This window comes from Panulirus ornatus, chromosome 67 (genome assembly GCF_036320965.1).
Source record: "Panulirus ornatus isolate Po-2019 chromosome 67, ASM3632096v1, whole genome shotgun sequence".
Lineage (NCBI taxonomy): Eukaryota > Metazoa > Arthropoda > Malacostraca > Decapoda > Palinuridae > Panulirus > Panulirus ornatus.
The window spans coordinates 6,334,327-6,351,915 of NC_092290.1; the positions used below are offsets into that span (position 1 = coordinate 6,334,327).

Genomic DNA, 17,589 nt, shown 5'->3' on the forward strand with positions numbered 1-17,589 from the left:
CTGTTAAGCTGAAAGCCTCGGAACTGACCCGACAACAATCATTTGATATTAATTAGAATAGTTTTGTTCAAAACATGACATGTATTTCTGGCATCGCTAAGCCATTAACGATCCTTCAGTATCAAAACACAGAACATTATCTAGTAATATACAAAGCCTTCTTTAACCTAAAGGGGTAATGAATGAACCAATGTGTTACTGAATATGAATTTTAATTAAGAAAAGAAATTACTTGTTAACAAAGTACATTAGATTACATAAAAAATTATTCCTGCTAGTTTAAAAAAGGGTTCAGTCCAGCGGGTGTTTTTTTTCCAGTTATTGTTAAGAAATTCAAAAGATGGCGGTTGTTTTCCCACTGACCACTGGGGTTTTGTTCCTCTTCACATGGCGACGATATTAAGCCACTGTCTCCAGTCGAGCGTGGGTCTGGCTCCGTCCCGCTACCACAGGAAGCCCATCAGATAACTGTGGAGATAAGAGACGATTACCTTGACCAGCCAAGATCAAAGAAAACGACGCGTGGTGTTCGTGTTGTATTAAATTGATGATGGAAGGCCATTGAGCCGTAGGTGGAGTAGAGTGGAGAGTTGTGATGGACAAGGCAAGGTTGATGGAGTATCTAAGGCTGTGGTGATGGAACGTGTGTCTGTAAGCATGATGGTGTGAGGTGAATAGGTAATTGTATACATATAAAGACGAAAATAAAAGGTTAGAGGCGTTGAATAGTAAAGATGGTGAGAGCTAGGAGAGAGAGAGAGAGAGAGAGAGAGAGAGAGAGAGAGAGAGAGAGAGAGAGAGAGAGAGAGAGAGAGAGAGAGAGAGAGAGACGTATATAGAAAACTTGGAGTGCGAAAGAAAAGCAGGCAGAAATTTTGCAGGGTAGACTAAAGTATATTCAGGGGGTAATGGCGGAGGACGTGTTAGGTTAGATCGTACGAATGTACATGTTACTCACTGTAAGGGCGTAGGAGCGGACGACGAGGACGAAGTAGATCTGGATGACGGAGACGATGAAGAGGACGATGGCCACGTAGAGGGAGTCGGTGAGGAGGATGAAGACGATGCCCAGGACGATGGCCACCGCCACCAGGAAGGCCGTGCCCCACACCCATAGGTTCACCAGCGACCGACGCTCCTGAAGAAGGGAAGGGCGAAGTGTACAAACATGGCTCAGCCAGGAGGAGGTGTTTGAGGTGGCGTTGGACAATATATATATATATATATATATATATATATATATATATATATATATATATATATATATATATATATATATATATATATATATAGCTCCTCTGTCTTCCTCATTTCCTCATTATAATTCATTTACTGTAGAAGGTCTCTTTTACTGTATTGTTTCCCCCTTGTAAGTGTTACAGGGAACACTGTAATTCGTTTAACATGACGCACGTTTTTCATCTGGGTCCAATTTAGAACCATGGTTAGTGGAGTGGTTAGAACAGACAGATCATGAGGAGCGAGGCACCTCACTGCTTGCGTGTACTCACAGTGCAGATCCCGTTGATGAGGATGGAGGCGAGGACAATGTGAATGATGTCGATGGCCAAGTCGACCCATCCCTCATTACTGCCTAAGAGGAAACAAAAGAGTTTATATTAGTTCAGTCTCCCTTAAAATGGCTTGCTCATTTTCCCTTAGTTTTACGTCCTTGATATATTTCACTGTAAACAGATGCGTATATTTGTACCTGCGTGTATTATATGAATGCACGTCTATATGTACTTATTTACGTAGTTGAATATCAGTATATTTCCATAATGCTTGATAGCTCGTTCTGTGCATTTTTTTTTTTTTTTTAATGACAGATGTAAGTGGAAACAGCGCATGTTTTGTGTATGATCATATATATATATATATATATATATATATATATATATATATATATATATATATATATATATATTAACTCACCAGTGACCCCTAAAAAGATGCTGTAGGCGGCACCAAACAGACTGATCACCTGCAAAACAAATAATTTAAAATTAACACTGGTGTCTGATGTGGTATCACTGGAAAGGGGGGTTGGGTGGGGGTGTTTACCATTGTAAAAGGGCAAAAGACAAAAAAATATGGTGAACACTTTCGTATATTAGTTTATGAAATAGAAACATGGAGTAATTATTTAGAAAAGACAATACAGGAATATATATATATATATATATATATATATATATATATATATATATATATATATATATATATATAATTAACTCCTATTACTTACCAGAGTAAAGATGGCTATGATTAGGGAACCCGTCCTAAGTGAGGCGCAGAAACAGCAGTTATTCAATACGAAATTGCTATTGGCCATCCTGCGGATAAACATATATACACACATATATCAATTATTTATATTAGTATATACACATCAGATATGAAACTTAAGCTATGGGTAGCCTCAAAGCCCCCAGGAATACATACACAGTTTTTAAAACTACCAAAAGGAATCATCAGCAAACCTGGTCTGTGTGTGTATATATTTCTTGATCAGTTCACAGATCACAAAGTAAAAGTCCTTTGGCTGTTAAATTCACTGTCTGGGGAGTCAGTTGAATACCTCCCTTGCGCTCACTGTATATATATATAGCTGGTGATTAGGCGAAGGTAGAGTTTCCTGTAATCATATATATTTTCTCCTTTTTTCTTATAAGTTTTACGGAAAACGGTCCAAAAATTACCAGGAATTTAGCTATAGCATTAACGTATGAGAGTTGCGGTTTTTTTTTGTGTGTTTTTCCTTTAGCAAAAGTGTTCATAAAGAATTGTATTATTGTATTTAATTGCAGGCGTTGAATTGTGCTGTAATAACGGGATTGAGAATGAGGCAAGATCATATCCTTTCCACAAAAAAAAAAGAAAATATGACCTGAGACATTTTAGTTCATTGGGGCCGAGGACAGGTACAGTTTGTGCAAGGCTTCGGAAATTAGGTCACTGGTTACGATATACCTTTTCGTAACTCGTTTGTATATTTTCATAACCTTCCACAAAGTAAGACATATTTACATTGTGATTAACGACAAAGTAAGACATATTAATAATTTATCCCTTATTTGATAATTTATATGAGTTATTATACGTAAATATTACCAGTAATACTTTTTGACCCAGTGCGAGTTTGTCTTCTGAATTTATTGTGGAATACGATTTTGGATTTTTATTTGTGTTTGGGCATGTAAGTTAGGACTTTTTGAAATTGCAGCCAAGAGATGGTTATAGGCTGATTGGGAAGCAGACACTGGTTAATTTTACTCCTACGACACCAAAAACTACTACTACTACTACTACTACTACTACAACTATAAGCACTAATACTATCACTACTATATGCATTGTGTGTGTGTGTGTGTGTGTGTGTGTGTGTGTGTCTATTGCTTAAGAATTACCTTAAACACCTGTAGAAGGTGCTCAAGACTTTCCAAGTGGTGATTATAACTTGAGTCTGATGGCCTAATGACCCTGGCAGTTTGGTAGATTTATCTCTGTAGCCCAAATAACCAACTGACATGCTTCTTACTGTACACCTGCTTTAACTACTGCTGCTATTAATATTAAAAACCAATGATGATTATGTAGCATTAATATTAATAACAGGGGCTAACAGAGGTGGATACACTTATAATTGTAGTAAAATCCTTAGTAGTATATATATAATCGTATTAGTAAAGTATTTAAGTTGCTTAATTATAATCTCATGCACCTTTACTTGCTAACACGAGTTGAATAGTATGAACTAATAAGAAAATTGAGAACTCCAATCAATTGATATTACTAAATAGAAAATTGAGAACTCCAATCAAATAATATTAGTTTGTATTTAAGTGTCATAACTTTTTGCCCTGAAAGACAAAATCATACTGACGGCCAAATGTATTGTGGAGTCACTGGCCTTTATTTTACCAATGATACGATCTCAAAAATATGTGGAATAAATAATAATAGTTTCTCTTGTGAGTTATGGGAGAATTTAAAAATGGGTGATGAGACACACTGCTTTGTGATAGGATATTGGGCTGTTTGGGCCGGAAGTAGTTTGAGGAGTAAGTTAATAAAGTGGTTAGATTGCTTTTGGAGGTGTGAGTTAGGATAATCTGAAGTGAGGTGGGGTAGTTAGAAATAGATTGTTCCGCGCAGGGTTCAGTAGCTGGGAGAGTTACTGTAAGCCCCATGAATTTGAACCAGTTTTTGGGGAGACGTGTTGTTAGAAAGTTAGCCTATGTTGTGATAGTTGGGTTGTGTCTTATTGTTAGCAGTAAGATTAATCTTGTTTATTAATTACCAGCTCTTTGTTTGTCGCTACGTCTTTCATAGCGAATTACGTAAAAGTTAGAAAGAAAAGGGTGACTTCTGATTCTACTTTAACTTCACGAGTGAACGAAGTCAGGAAAACAGGTTGTAGTTACTGTAGTGGGAATTCATCAGATGATGTTTCTTGATCTTCTTAGAAAATTATATCTCGGTATGAAAGAAACCAGAAGAGAATTCAATTTGGTATAGAAAGGAGTGGTGTATGGGCTACGCTATCGTACCATAGACGTAACACCGTCAGTGCATGAATCAAGAAGGAAAGAAAGAAATGGAGAGAGAGAATTCGATAGAACTATCGGCAAAATAACAGGACTAAACGGGGGGAAACCCAGCCAAGCAGGTAGGACTGAGGTGGCAGTGAAAGTACTGCCCTGTTGGCTCATGCGCGGGCGCAACGTGGGGCTGGCCCGCCATGTAGCAGTAGCCTTGCCTCCGTCTTCCTGACCACTGGAGAGGAAGCCAAAGGGCCCTCTGGCCAGCTACCTCATTTCCCTCCTCCTCCCTACCAAGTGCCACCACTGCTCTCAATTAACTTTTTTTTCTTTCCTTTCTGTGGAGCAGTTACGAAGAATATATATATACCTTGGCGGGTTTTATATATATACCTTGGCTGGTTTTATATATATACCTTGGCGGGTTTTATATATATATACCTTGGCGGGTTTTATATATATATATATACCTTGGCGGGTTTTATATATATACCTTGGCGTTTTTTATTCTCGGGCATGTATGTAGTGAAGGAAATATATAGGTTTTTAAAGGAGGCTTTAGTTTCGTTTTTCTGACTTGTCAATACCGAAAATTTCCAGCTGATGTTTTTAAAAGACACTTTACGGTAGATTGAAAGATGATAAAGCTAACGTATATATTTTTATTCTTCGTAGGAAGAGAAAGTAGACAAATTCAACTTGGAAGTTTGTGGTAAACCCAGGATGTGTTGAAATAGGGTCTTCTTCATCTCTAGGTAGATTGTGCATGTAGAAAGACAGGTGAAGACCAAGCAGGTAAAAGACCAAGGGTAATGAATGAATGGACAAGTGAAGACCAGGCAGGTAGAAGACCAAGGGTAATGAATGAATGGACAAGTGAAGACCAAGCAGGTAGAAGACCAAGGGTAATGAATGAATGAACAAGTGAAGACCAAGCAGGTAAAAGACCAAGGGTAATGAATGAATGGACAAGTGAAGACCAAGCAGGTAGAAGACCAAGGGTAATGAATGAATGAACAAGTGAAGACCAAGCAGGTAAAAGACCAAGGGTAATGAATGAATGGACAAGTGAAGACCAAGCAGGTAGAAGACCAAGGGTAATAGATGGACAGAGATAAGGGTCATGTTTCGTACGGAAAGGTAATGTGGCCAAGTTTACTTGTAGGTAGGGTCATGTTTGTGGCTTGGGGGAATGTATTGCACCACAAGTTATTATTCAGCTAACTGCTTCTTGAGAAGTCACACCCACCCAAATGACCCGAGTTAATTATATTTCTAACTATGGTTATGCCATTTGTTAGTAAGATATGCTCCTCAGTTATAATTCACCAGGATTCTTCTGTTAACCCTTGGAAAATACGGTAGTAGATTTTCTAATTAGAAATCGTATGTTTGTTTTAAAGGTAATCTTTGGAGTTACGTTTAGGTTAAATTCTAGATTGTGTTACACAGTGGATCAAGCTTTTCCATAATTAAGATTCGGTTTAGAAATAGTTTATTTGCATTTTCTTGTGCAAAGTTGTGTGACATTCATGTATTTTCTCATATTGTGTGACATTCATATATTTTCTCATATTTTCCAATGATGGGTTCGGATTGTGTTTTGATAAAACGTGGAAGACAGAAATACTCTATCATACTCAGACCCCATACCTACCCCCCCCCCCTTCTCCTCATCCACTACGTCACCATTTCATAGTTCCATCCTCACATTTCACCACACACACAGTGATCGCGGAACTTTCGTACTCACATCCTTTGCACTCACAATCCTCATGACTCCTTATTCTCTCTTGAACATCCCTCATTCTCACAGGCCCCCCTCCTCATAGACCATACCCTTACTCACGCCCTAGACACACACACACACACACACACACACACACACTCCTCAGTATCTTGTTGAAAACCCTTAAGCCTCACAGTCCATAACTTTAGCCTCATAATCCATAACTTATGCCTCACAATTCATAACTTAAGCCTCACAGTCCATAATTTAAGCCTCACTGTCCATTATTGTAGCCTCACAGCCTATACTTTAAAAGATGTTATTATAGATGGACCCCATGAAAAATTACACCATTGTGGAATCCTAAAAACTCCCTTGGAATATGCAGTGGATATTTGTTTGTGAAAAATCTCTTAAAAGACAGTACAGAAAGGATTTTTATAGTATTTTTTCCAAAACAGGATTTAGAAATCCTGTTAAGACTGAGCGCATTTAATTTATTGCTGGAATGGTAGACTAGTTCATGATAAAGATAACTGTTTCATTTATTTGAAATAAGATAAGACATTGGATATAAAGAGGTAGGATGTATTTTAATGTGAGAGAATAAAACTTAAACGTATTGATATCAAAGATCTCCCCTTCCATCAAGCTTATATCGTGATATCTACCGCTAAATCCTTGCCATCGTATGAAAATCTTAATCTTATTTTTCATGATTTATAGTAATATTTTGAAATGATAAAGATCCATATGTCTTCGATAAAAGTCATTTTGATTGACAAAAATATTAAGCATCGACCTGATATTATAAGAAGGATTTGTAAGGTATTTATCGCTTCATGCGATCGTCCTTTTGTTTTAGGATCCAAATCCCAATCCATTTATAGATTCGAGTCACTTCGTCTATACCGTCCACAGTGTTGGCTGATGAAATCTTGGAGAACTTAACATAGTGATTATTTAACAGCATATTTGCCAGTGGACGACAATTACACCATGGCTGACGAGGAATTTGTGAGTATATGTAGATCACAGTGAACTAAAAAGGGGGTTTATTGTGGTACTTACTGGTGTGAAAGTGACAAACCGTACTCCAGCTGATGCATGCTTGTTGACCCCGTCGAACACAAACTTTAGGATGGAGGGAAGAGAGAGAGACACCTGCTGTCATCTGATGTACATGGTTGATGAGGAAGATAATTGTCTGTGAAGGATATTCAGCATCGGGTAAAAACCGGCAACGCACGAGTGTTGTCACCGCCACAGGCCATAACCCGTTATGTCAACCTGTTTTGAGTAATCTTTACGGGACGGTAGATGTTATTGTCATTTTTTCGTAGGACTTATCGGCAGAATAAGACATGAACTTATATGAACTTATAGTAAGCCAATTGTGATTTCTTCCCCCCCCCCTCCCCCTTTCCCTCCTTAGCAGCTCACCAAAACTAGCTTTGGGTATAGGGTGAATTTTTTCTCCGTACTGAGGGAAGTCTTTGGAGAACAGTAGTTTTGAAGTATGATTTGGAGGATTATATTGGCTATAGATACTACTGATATATCCAGAATCTGTTTTGGTATTTGTACGCTGGTGTACCCAGAATCTGGTTTGCTTTTCGTACGCTGACAACCCCATGAGCAAAGTGGCTGTAGACCAGTATCGATTTAATATTCTGCTAATGTAATGAATTCTATTATATAAACTATGCTTATAGAAGTAAGTAAAATTATATGATTAAGAGGAGAGAATTATGTTTATTGGTATAGTATTGTTATACAGCAAATTGATTCCATTGGGAATGAGTAACAAGAAGGATAAGAACATATCAGAATATCAGGTACATTGGCATTGTGATTACAAAAATACCTTTGGAGGTGCAATCTATCTTATTTATTGTAAATAGTAGCAAATCAAGAAAACTTTGGGATATGTTGATGTAAAGATAGAAAATACACTACTTAAAAAGTAACAGAACCCATGAAAACCTCATGTAACCTCCCTAGAAGTCATTATTTATATAAGTATTTTGATACAGTATCTTTGTAAAGATATACCCGTGTCGTTCAGGAAAAGCCAACGCAGTGGCTAATGGTGACAAACAGATGACACAGCAAGCGAACGTGCAATATTCAGCAGGAGGTGAATATGGTGTTGGCACATTTCAATTATATTGCTTTTCGTTATATGTACGAGAATTCTTTATGGCCGTCATGCCAAATGCATGTCACAACACCATAGTGAATACTTTAACTGCAATAAACTAGGACTGCACCAATAGATAGTGTACCATTATGATTAACCAAATGCCTCTTGAGAAAAATGATTATTTGGCTCTACTGAACTAGATTAATGATATTTGGTGTTGTATTTGATGTTGCACCCACTGATAAATCTTGATAAACTATGTATGGCATTGAATCATTGGAACAGAGGTTCACAAAACAAGTTCATGAGTGTGCATAGCTATAGAAAAGCAATAAGTAGCTGATATATAAAAATAGATTTCATTAGTCAACTGGGTCTCACATATTAAAGTTTTTCCGCTGGTGGGATGCAGTTTAAGAAAATGAATATGAAGTTATCGAAATGAGATGTTGCCATGTTTAATATTTTTTTTTTTCTCTTAAACTAGTCTGATATTAGAAGAATATTGTAAACTGAGAATTATTTGAAAATTTTCTTCCACATATCTCTGTTAGCAGTCTTTATCAACCACAGTAAATATAAAATCAAAGTAGGAAGACCATATTCAGCTTGAAATAGCTCTTGGAGTTACTATTTCGAGCATTAAGAATATACATCTATACCAATAAAATACAACCGTAGGCTGCTCACTTTAGTAATATCTCAATCATATCATCACAAATTTAGCAAAAACATTTCCATGCAATAGAATTATTGCATTTTTGTTGCCTTGAAATTGTTTTTATGTATTGATAACATGTTTTTATTTTACCAAATGGAAGTTTACCCCATGTTTTAAAGCATTGCTGTGGTTTTTATTTATTGATGGGAAATGATTTCAGATCTTTGATCCCAGTCTGAAGAAAAAAAAGAAGAAGAAGACAGGGTTTCTTGATGCAGCATTAGCGGATAGCAGTGCACCTCCTGCGGTGGAACCTGAGCCATCAGCAGAAAATGGAGAAGGTCCAGAAGTTAAGGAAGGCACTCCAGAAATGGATAGTAAGTAACTCAAAACCCCTTTACTGCACTGTGTGTCTTTTGATAGACAGAGAGATAGGCTTATATTTTCAATATTTTTATGATATTTGCACACAGGGCTAAAGTAATTATATGGTGGTGTTATGATAATTGAGATGACTCGGTTATAGTGAAAGACGATTTTATGTATGTCTGAGGCTTGAGAGGGCTTACTACTAACACATGAATATTATAAGAAAGCCAGTGAATGTTATCTAAAATAATTGAACTGGTCCCTATTATGTACCAGAATACCCTATATACTTAGGATACAGAAGTATGCAGGCTGCAACCACCCATTGGAAGCTCAGTCATACACCAAACGGTAGGGATGGAGGAGAATCCTGGAAACAAACACTGGACATAGATCAGTTATGTGATTGGATTTTGATTTAAAGTGATTACCATGAGTTAAAGACGTGTGGTGATGCTCTGTTGTGAACACAGTTGGGTCGTTCAAGATGAAGATGGAATGCTGAGATACTGTAGACATTTAGCTGGAGTGAAGTTGTTAAGAATAAACTGAAGGGTATTTCAAGGGACATAAGTGGAAGTTGTTGTGAGGAAAACTGAAAATTGGTGGAAAGACAGACATGTAGGGTACATCTGTTTGGGGTGGATTTCATTGTCAGAGTTGTATATAGATTTATTTTTATATTTTGCTGTGTCACCTAAATGTGTACCAGGAAGAGGAGTTTAAAGTATAGTTGCAGGTTACTTGTGTTTTTTGGGGAATGGGTATAAATGGAATGACTTCTACAATGTTTAGGAATCAGACCAATGGGTTTAGATACATAGTAAAGCCAGAAGTACAAGAAAGATGGCAAGTATACTAGGGTAAAGCATATAGGAGGTATGAAGAACGTTTTTGAAACAAGTGTTTGCAGGACTGCTTACGTTAGATATGAAGGATTATACAGACATAAGGTTATGTTTTAATATTGTGATACAATAATAAGCAGGACTGCTTACATTAGATATGAAGGATTATACAGGCATAAGGTTATGTTTTGATATTGTGATACAATAATAAAACGTAACATGAAAAGTTGATGAATCCTAACTGCACCCCATGGTGAGCAACATCATTGATGACCTTGCCACTTGTGAGATTGATTTTTAGCTGGCTCAATTAGGTAGCTGAATTTCTGCTGCTGTATCACTGTTTCCTGTCCAAGTAGACTCTTTTCCATTAATGTTTATACATTTTCTCACTTTGTAGGTATTGAGATATTTGGAAAAAAGAAGAGCAAAAAAAAGAAGAGCAAAGCCTTCAATTTAGATGAATTAAATGAAACGCTACCAGAGGCAAAGGATGCTGGAGTTACCGTAGGGGAAGATCGTGACTTTTCATCGACCCAGCCAGCTGAGTTTGATGACTTTGATCTTGACATGGACTTCAGTAAGGCCAAAAAGAAGAAAAGTAAAAAGAAGAAGGGTCTTGATGACCTTATAGCAAAAGATGACAATGTGTTGGACAGTGATGACAGAGAAGCAGGTGAGTCTGTCTTTCTCCCCATTCTATAAGTTACAGGGTACAAGGTGATTGATTTACTTCAGAATTTTGGAATATTACCAGCACATGGAGAATGGAGTAAGAATGTCACTGATAAATGAATTTTCAGGGAATATGTATTATTTTACAGAGAATTTTGAAGCACTTTGAAAACTGTTACTTAATGTTTAGACAATCATTTATATATATTTTTTGTACATTTTTCCGCATTAGCGAGATAGCGTCAAATACAGATAACTGAGCCTTAGAGGAAAAATTCCTCGCTTGGCCCCCTTCTCTGTTCCTTCTTTTGGAAAAGTAAAATAGGAGGGGAGGATTTCCAGCCCCCTGCTCCCACACACGGGTATGTTTGTGTTTATTATCATTATTATTATTTTTATTATTTTATTATTATTAGTGTATTATTATTAGTGGTAGAGGATGTGTGGATCAGGTGTTTGCTTTGAAGAATGTATGTGAGAAATACTTAGAAAAGCAAATGGATTTATATGTAGCATTTATGGATCTGGAGAAGGCATATGATAGAGTTGATAGAGATGCTCTGTGGAAGGTATTAAGAATATATGGTGTGGGAGGAAAGTTGTTAGAAGCAGTGAAAAGTTTTTATCGAGGATGTAAGGCATGTGTACGTGTAGGAAGAGAGGAAAGTGATTGGTTCCCAGTGAATGTAGGTTTGCGGCAGGGGTGTGTGATGTCTCCATGGTTGTTTAATTTGTTTATGGATGGGGTTGTTAGGGAGGTAAATGCGAGAGTTTTGGAAAGAGGGGCAAGTATGAAGTCTGTTGGGGATGAGAGAGCTTGGGAAGTGAGTCAGTTGTTGTTCGCTGATGATACAGCGCTGGTGGCTGATTCATGTGAGAAACTGCAGAAGCTGGTGACTGAGTTTGGTAAAGTGTGTGGAAGAAGAAAGTTAAGAGTAAATGTGAATAAGAGCAAGGTTATTAGGTACAGTAGGGTTGAGGGTCAAGTCAATTGGGAGGTGAGTTTGAATGGAGAAAAACTGGAGGAAGTGAAGTGTTTTAGATATCTGGGAGTGGATCTGGCAGCGGATGGAACCATGGAAGCGGAAGTGGATCATAGGGTCGGGGAGGGGGCGAAAATTCTGGGGGCCTTGAAGAATGTGTGGAAGTCGAGAACATTATCTCGGAAAGCAAAAATGGGTATGTTTGAAGGAGTAGTGGTTCCAACAATGTTGTCTGGTTGCGAGGCGTGAGCTATGGATAGAGTTGTGCGCAGGAGGATGGATGTGCTGGAAATGAGATGTTTGAGGACAATGTGTGGTGTGAGGTGGTTTGATCGAGTGAGTAACGTAAGGGTAAGAGAGATGTGTGGAAATAAAAAGAGCGTGGTTAAGAGAGCAGAAGAGGGTGTTTTGAAGTGGTTTGGGCACATGGAGAGGATGAGTGAGGAAAGATTGACCAAGAGGATATATGTGTCGGAGGTGGAGGGAACAAGGAGAAGAGGGAGACCAAATTGGAGGTGGAAAGATGGAGTGAAAAAGATTTTGTGTGATCGGGGCCTGAACATGCAGGAGGGTGAAAGGAGGGCAAGGAATAGAGTGAATTGGAGCGATGTGGTATACCGGGGTTGACGTGCTGTCAGTGGATTGAATCAAGGCATGTGAAGCATCTGGGGTAAGCTATGGAAAGCTGTGTAGGTATGTATATTTGCGTGTGTGGACGTATGTATATACATGTGTATGGGGGGGGGCCATTTCTTTCGTCTGTTTCCTTGCGCTACCTCGCAAACGCGGGAGACAGCGACAAAGTATAAAAAAAAAAAAATTATTATTAGTAGAGGATATGACAAAAAGAATACTACCCTTGTATTTCCTGCATATCTTAGGATGGTGAAAGTGAGTTAGCTTGGAAAAACTTCTGTGAGGATGTGAGGTTATTGATCGAGTAAGGAATGAAAATATTGTTATATAGAGTGATGTGGTAGTAAGTGGAGTGTGTTTGAGCTAGCTGTGCAGGATGTGCTGAAATGGTTTGGACATAATGAGAGGATGAATGTGAAGGACTGATTGAAAGGATACATACTTCAGAAGTGGTAGGAGCAAAGAGGGGAGACCATTAACGAGATGTTAAGATGGAGGGAAAGACGCTTTGAGTTATCAGGGCCTGAAAATGCAGGAGGGTGTGAAGTATGCACGGGATTGAGCAAATTGGAGTGATGCTATCTGTATTCAGGGCAACATGCTAGCATGTCAGTGGTTGAACCAGGGTATATGAAGTGGTCTGTGGAAACCACAGATGTTGTCAGTGGCTGAACCAAGATATGCAAAGTGGCCAGAGGGAAATACAGAAAGGTCTTTGGAGCTTGGATGTGGATAGGAGTTTTTGATATCAGTGTTTTATACATGTCGGCTAGAGAATGTATATGAGCAAGTGAGTTCATTTCTTTTTCCATTCCTGGTGCTACTTCACTAATGCAGGAAACTGCAAAGAATCATGACCCCTCCTCCCTTAGCAAGGTAAACACCAGTAACAGACAAAGAGAGGCTGCATTTGCTTCCATCCATTATTTACCTGTCTTGTGAGGTGCATGGAAACCATAGCTTCTTGTCCACAACCAGGCCCAACAGACCTTTCCATGGTTTACCCTGACCACTTCATATGCCTTGGTTCAGATCATTGACATCATGTCAACCCCTGTATACCATATCGTTCCAATTCACTGTATTTCGTGCATGCCTTTCATCCTCGTGCATGTTCAGACCCTGATCACCCAAAATCTTTTTCACTCCATTCTTCCGTCTCCAGTTTGGTTTACCCCTTCTTGTTCCTTCCACTTCTAATACATATATCCTCTTTGTTAACCTCTCTTCACTCATTTTTCCTCATATCCAAATCATTTCAGCACACCCTCTTCAGCTCTCCTTTTGTTACCACACCTCTCACGCCCTTTTAGTACTTACTCAGTCAAACCACTTCATACCACATATTATTCTCAAATATTTGATTTACAGCACTTTACCCTCTTCCGCACATCCTCGTGTATGGTGGATACCTGGCATCCTTAGAACAATGTTGGAATTACCATATCTTGAATATTCCCATTTTTGCCCTCCCATAGAATGACCTTTCTTTCCACACATTTTTTTCGGAGCTTCCAGAACCTTTGCCCCTTCACACACACTTTGTCTCACTTCTGCTTCCATAGTTCCATTTACCACCATGTCCACTCAATGTTATCTTAAACACTACACTTCTCCCAATTCTTTTGCATTCAAACTCACATTCCAGTTAACCTGACCCTCAGCCCTGCTAGCCCTAATAACCTTGCTTTTATCACATTTACACACAACTTCTTTCTCTTGTACTCTCACCAACTTCTGTAGTTTTTCACTAGCATCTGCCAGCAGTGCTGTATCATCAGCAAACATCTGACCCACTTCCTAAGCATTTCCCTGCCTCACCACCCCATCCACAAATAAGTTCAACAGCATGGAGACATCACACACACTTGTCGCAGACCAGCCTTCACACGGAACCAGTCATTCTCCCCTGTTCCCTCTTATACACTTGCCTTACACTCTTGATAGAAGTTTCTCATTGCTTTAAAAGCTTTTATTCCTGACTGTGTATTCTCAAAGCCTTCTACAAGGTATCTCTATCAACCCTATCATATGCTTTCTCCAGATCTATAAATGCCACACACACTTCTTTTATTTCTCAAAATATTTTTCTCAAACATTATTTAAAGCAAACACCTGATCCACATGTCCTCTATCACATATAATACCAAACTTTCTCTACAGTCTGATGCTCTGTGCATGCCTTCACCCTTTCAATCACCTTTCTTCCATACAACTTACCAGGTACACTGAGCACTTATACCTCTATTGCATGAACACTCACCTTTATCCCCCTTTCCTTTTTCCATTGGCATTATACATGCATTCTGCCAATCTTTAGGCACGTCACCATGATTTATACAACATTTGAAAGAATTAACTATCCAGTCAACAACACAGTCACCCTTTCTTTAAAAATTCAACTGAAATACATCCACTTCAGTGGCCTTGCCACATTTCATCTTATGTAAGGCATTAACCACATTTTCTTTCTTCACCGAATCACTCTCCATGACTCTCCCTTCGCATACCAACCCAACACAAATGCCCTACTTTTGCCACCTTATCATCAAACACACTTAACAGTTAAGAAATACTCACTCCTCCTCACTTCACCACAGCCTTTTACCATTTTCCCATTTGCTATCTTCACCAATGTACCCATTTGTTTTCTTGTCATTCACGCCGCATTTACCTCCTTCCAGAACATCTTATTCTCCCTAAAGTTGCTGGTAGTTGCTCACCCCAATGCTCATTTGCTTCCCTAAAGTATGCAACACAATTCTGGTTCTCAAAGGATCAACTGAACCACCATAGGCTTGAAAGAATCTAGAAGAGATTGAATAATTAATACTAGGACTAAGTGATAGGTAGCGCTGAGGAAAAGTTTACGGAATGATAGCTTCTTTACAGAGTAAAGAGTCCTAAGCATCTCTATGAAATCTCATAAATGCTGAAAAAGTAATTCACATAAAGTACCCTTTTTTGATTATGTAGGAATCCATTAACTAGAAACAATAAGTTAAAGCTTAAAAGCAAAATGCTTCGTATCCTATTCTGTTGTCATTAACTCTGGTCTTATTTTTGTGGAATACAGGAAAATGCCACATTGCTTGAGGGTCATTGAACACTTATGTTGCCATCAAGTATCAAAGTTACCAGAGAGAGTGAAATGATTCAAAAAGAGATTAGATTATTTCCACATGGAAAATCAATGTTTGACTAACAGAAATGAGTCAAGATCCTCAATTTCATTGTTACAGACTAGTGGATCTTATTTAACCTCTTTCTGGTATGTGCTTCCGTTTTTGTTGTCTTCTTCTCAAGTATTTTTGAGAAGATGAATTACTTGATGGGTTAGGTACTACCTCCCCCAGCTAGATTTCTGTTAGAATTTGTGTTTTAGGGATGTGTCCTTGTTTTACAGGCAGCAGTCTGCTACCTTCAGGGATGGTTTTATTGCCCAGAGGTAGCTGATTATATTGCCTTCAGTGTCCTTTCATGATGTTATGCACCTTCATTGGGTGCCTTAGTGTCCTGAAGGTAGCATACTCAGTCACGTTTTGAGATGTTTCCTTTTTGTAAAGGCAGTATAGTCTCCAAACATTAGTGATGTATCTGTGTCCTATAGGAAACAGAATCTTTTGTCTCAAGGTATATTTCTTTGTCCAAGAGTAAGGAGAGTTGCACATTCTGGATATGTCAGTGTCCAAAATTTAGTGGCCCTCAAGCTTAAGGGATTGTGTTTAACCACTTGACCCCAAGGTATGGGTGATTTGTTGTGACCTTTCATGACACAGATTATCAGCTTGAATAAATAAGATTAAGTAAAACTTCAAAAATAATCATACATGGGATTTATTTTTCTGTTGTAAAACAAAGTTATTTACTCAAAATGCGCATGATTACTTTATAAAGAATCTTCATATATGTGAACTTATTTAATGCTTAACCTGATTTGTATGTGGATCATGATTAAGGCAGCTGTTCATTTAGGCATAGATTATTGTGTTCACTTGAGTATGGACTAGGTAGGTAGTAGCTGGTAGGCAGCCAATGACTTGGGAGGTATATTACCAGTACTACCCATGTGGATATCAGGAGGGTTAGTGGTGGTTTTCACATGTGGACTACTGTTATTATGTCCACAAACATAGTCTTCTTGTTACACTTAACTCACACAGCGCATTCTTTATACCGCAAGATTTTCCTGTGGTGAACACTATGCACTACCCCTACCTTTTGGCAAAATGGCGGGAGCAGTAGATAGAAGTAGTAGGTGTATTAGGTAGAAACGTTAGTTAGAAATAGTAGTTAGGAGCTTTAGGTAGACACATTAGGTAGTAGTCTGTAGAAACATTTGGAAGGAGCCTCTGCAAACTCTGCCCATGGCCTATTAAGGATGAGGCACTAAAGGCTAAGAAGCAGTACTGGAGTTCGCTAGTTATGGGGAGACTATTGCCATGGTCACCCTCTTGAGGAAGTTTCAGTTGGAACAGGCATCAGAGATATAGATAGATAGATAGCTTATGAACTAACATAGGTATAATCACATAAGATGAAGTACAAAATTACCTTTTTAAAAAGGTGCTTCTGCTTATGGGTACACATTACGAAAAAATACAGTATTTCCAATTACAGTAAATCCTCGATATAATGGATTTTGGATTTAATGGACTAGGCAAATAATGATACATTGATTAATGATAATTAAGAAAAGTAGAGGAAATCTCAAATGCTGCACCATGTATATTTCATGTTGCACTTTTTTTTGGTAGCATGGGGTAGACTTGCTTTGTATACAGAGAATTGTGACTTTATTTAGTAGATAATTTTGCAGTCCTTACAATTCAAAATGGCATCAAGTGATTGATAGAGGAGTTGAATTTTAACTGTTAAAAGAAAGCATGTGAAGTGTATATTGTATTACTGTATGCTGTATTAAAAAATGGCCCATAGGTTGCATTCTATGTAACAGACTTTTGGTATTAACGGACACCCCTTCTCTCCTGTTAGTCC

At 38.2% G+C, this 17,589-nt stretch overlaps 2 protein-coding genes across 4 annotated transcripts in view; one reads left to right on the forward strand and one right to left on the reverse strand.

The window, feature by feature from the left end:
* Positions 1-215: 215 nt before the first annotated feature.
* LOC139747005 (uncharacterized) lies at positions 216-2,335 on the reverse strand. The gene is made up of 5 exons (XM_071658722.1): positions 2,249-2,335; positions 1,936-1,984; positions 1,512-1,594; positions 959-1,138; positions 216-468 (listed from the first exon to the last, which is right to left on the reverse strand). The coding sequence occupies exons 1-5, from the start codon at positions 2,333-2,335 to the stop codon at positions 400-402; spliced, it is 468 nt and encodes a 155-aa protein (XP_071514823.1). The 3' UTR covers positions 216-399.
* A 4,828-nt stretch (positions 2,336-7,163) lies between these two features.
* eIF2beta (eukaryotic translation initiation factor 2 subunit beta) overlaps positions 7,164-17,589 on the forward strand; it is a 31,292-nt gene continuing 20,866 nt past the window's right edge. For all 3 annotated transcript variants that reach the window (XM_071659022.1, XM_071659020.1, XM_071659021.1), the window contains exons 1-3: positions 7,164-7,290; positions 9,301-9,457; positions 10,698-10,973. In XM_071659022.1, the coding sequence (XP_071515123.1) occupies positions 7,273-7,290; positions 9,301-9,457; positions 10,698-10,973 (451 nt within the window). In that variant the 5' untranslated portion in view covers positions 7,164-7,272. The remainder of the gene's footprint in view (positions 7,291-9,300; positions 9,458-10,697; positions 10,974-17,589) is intronic.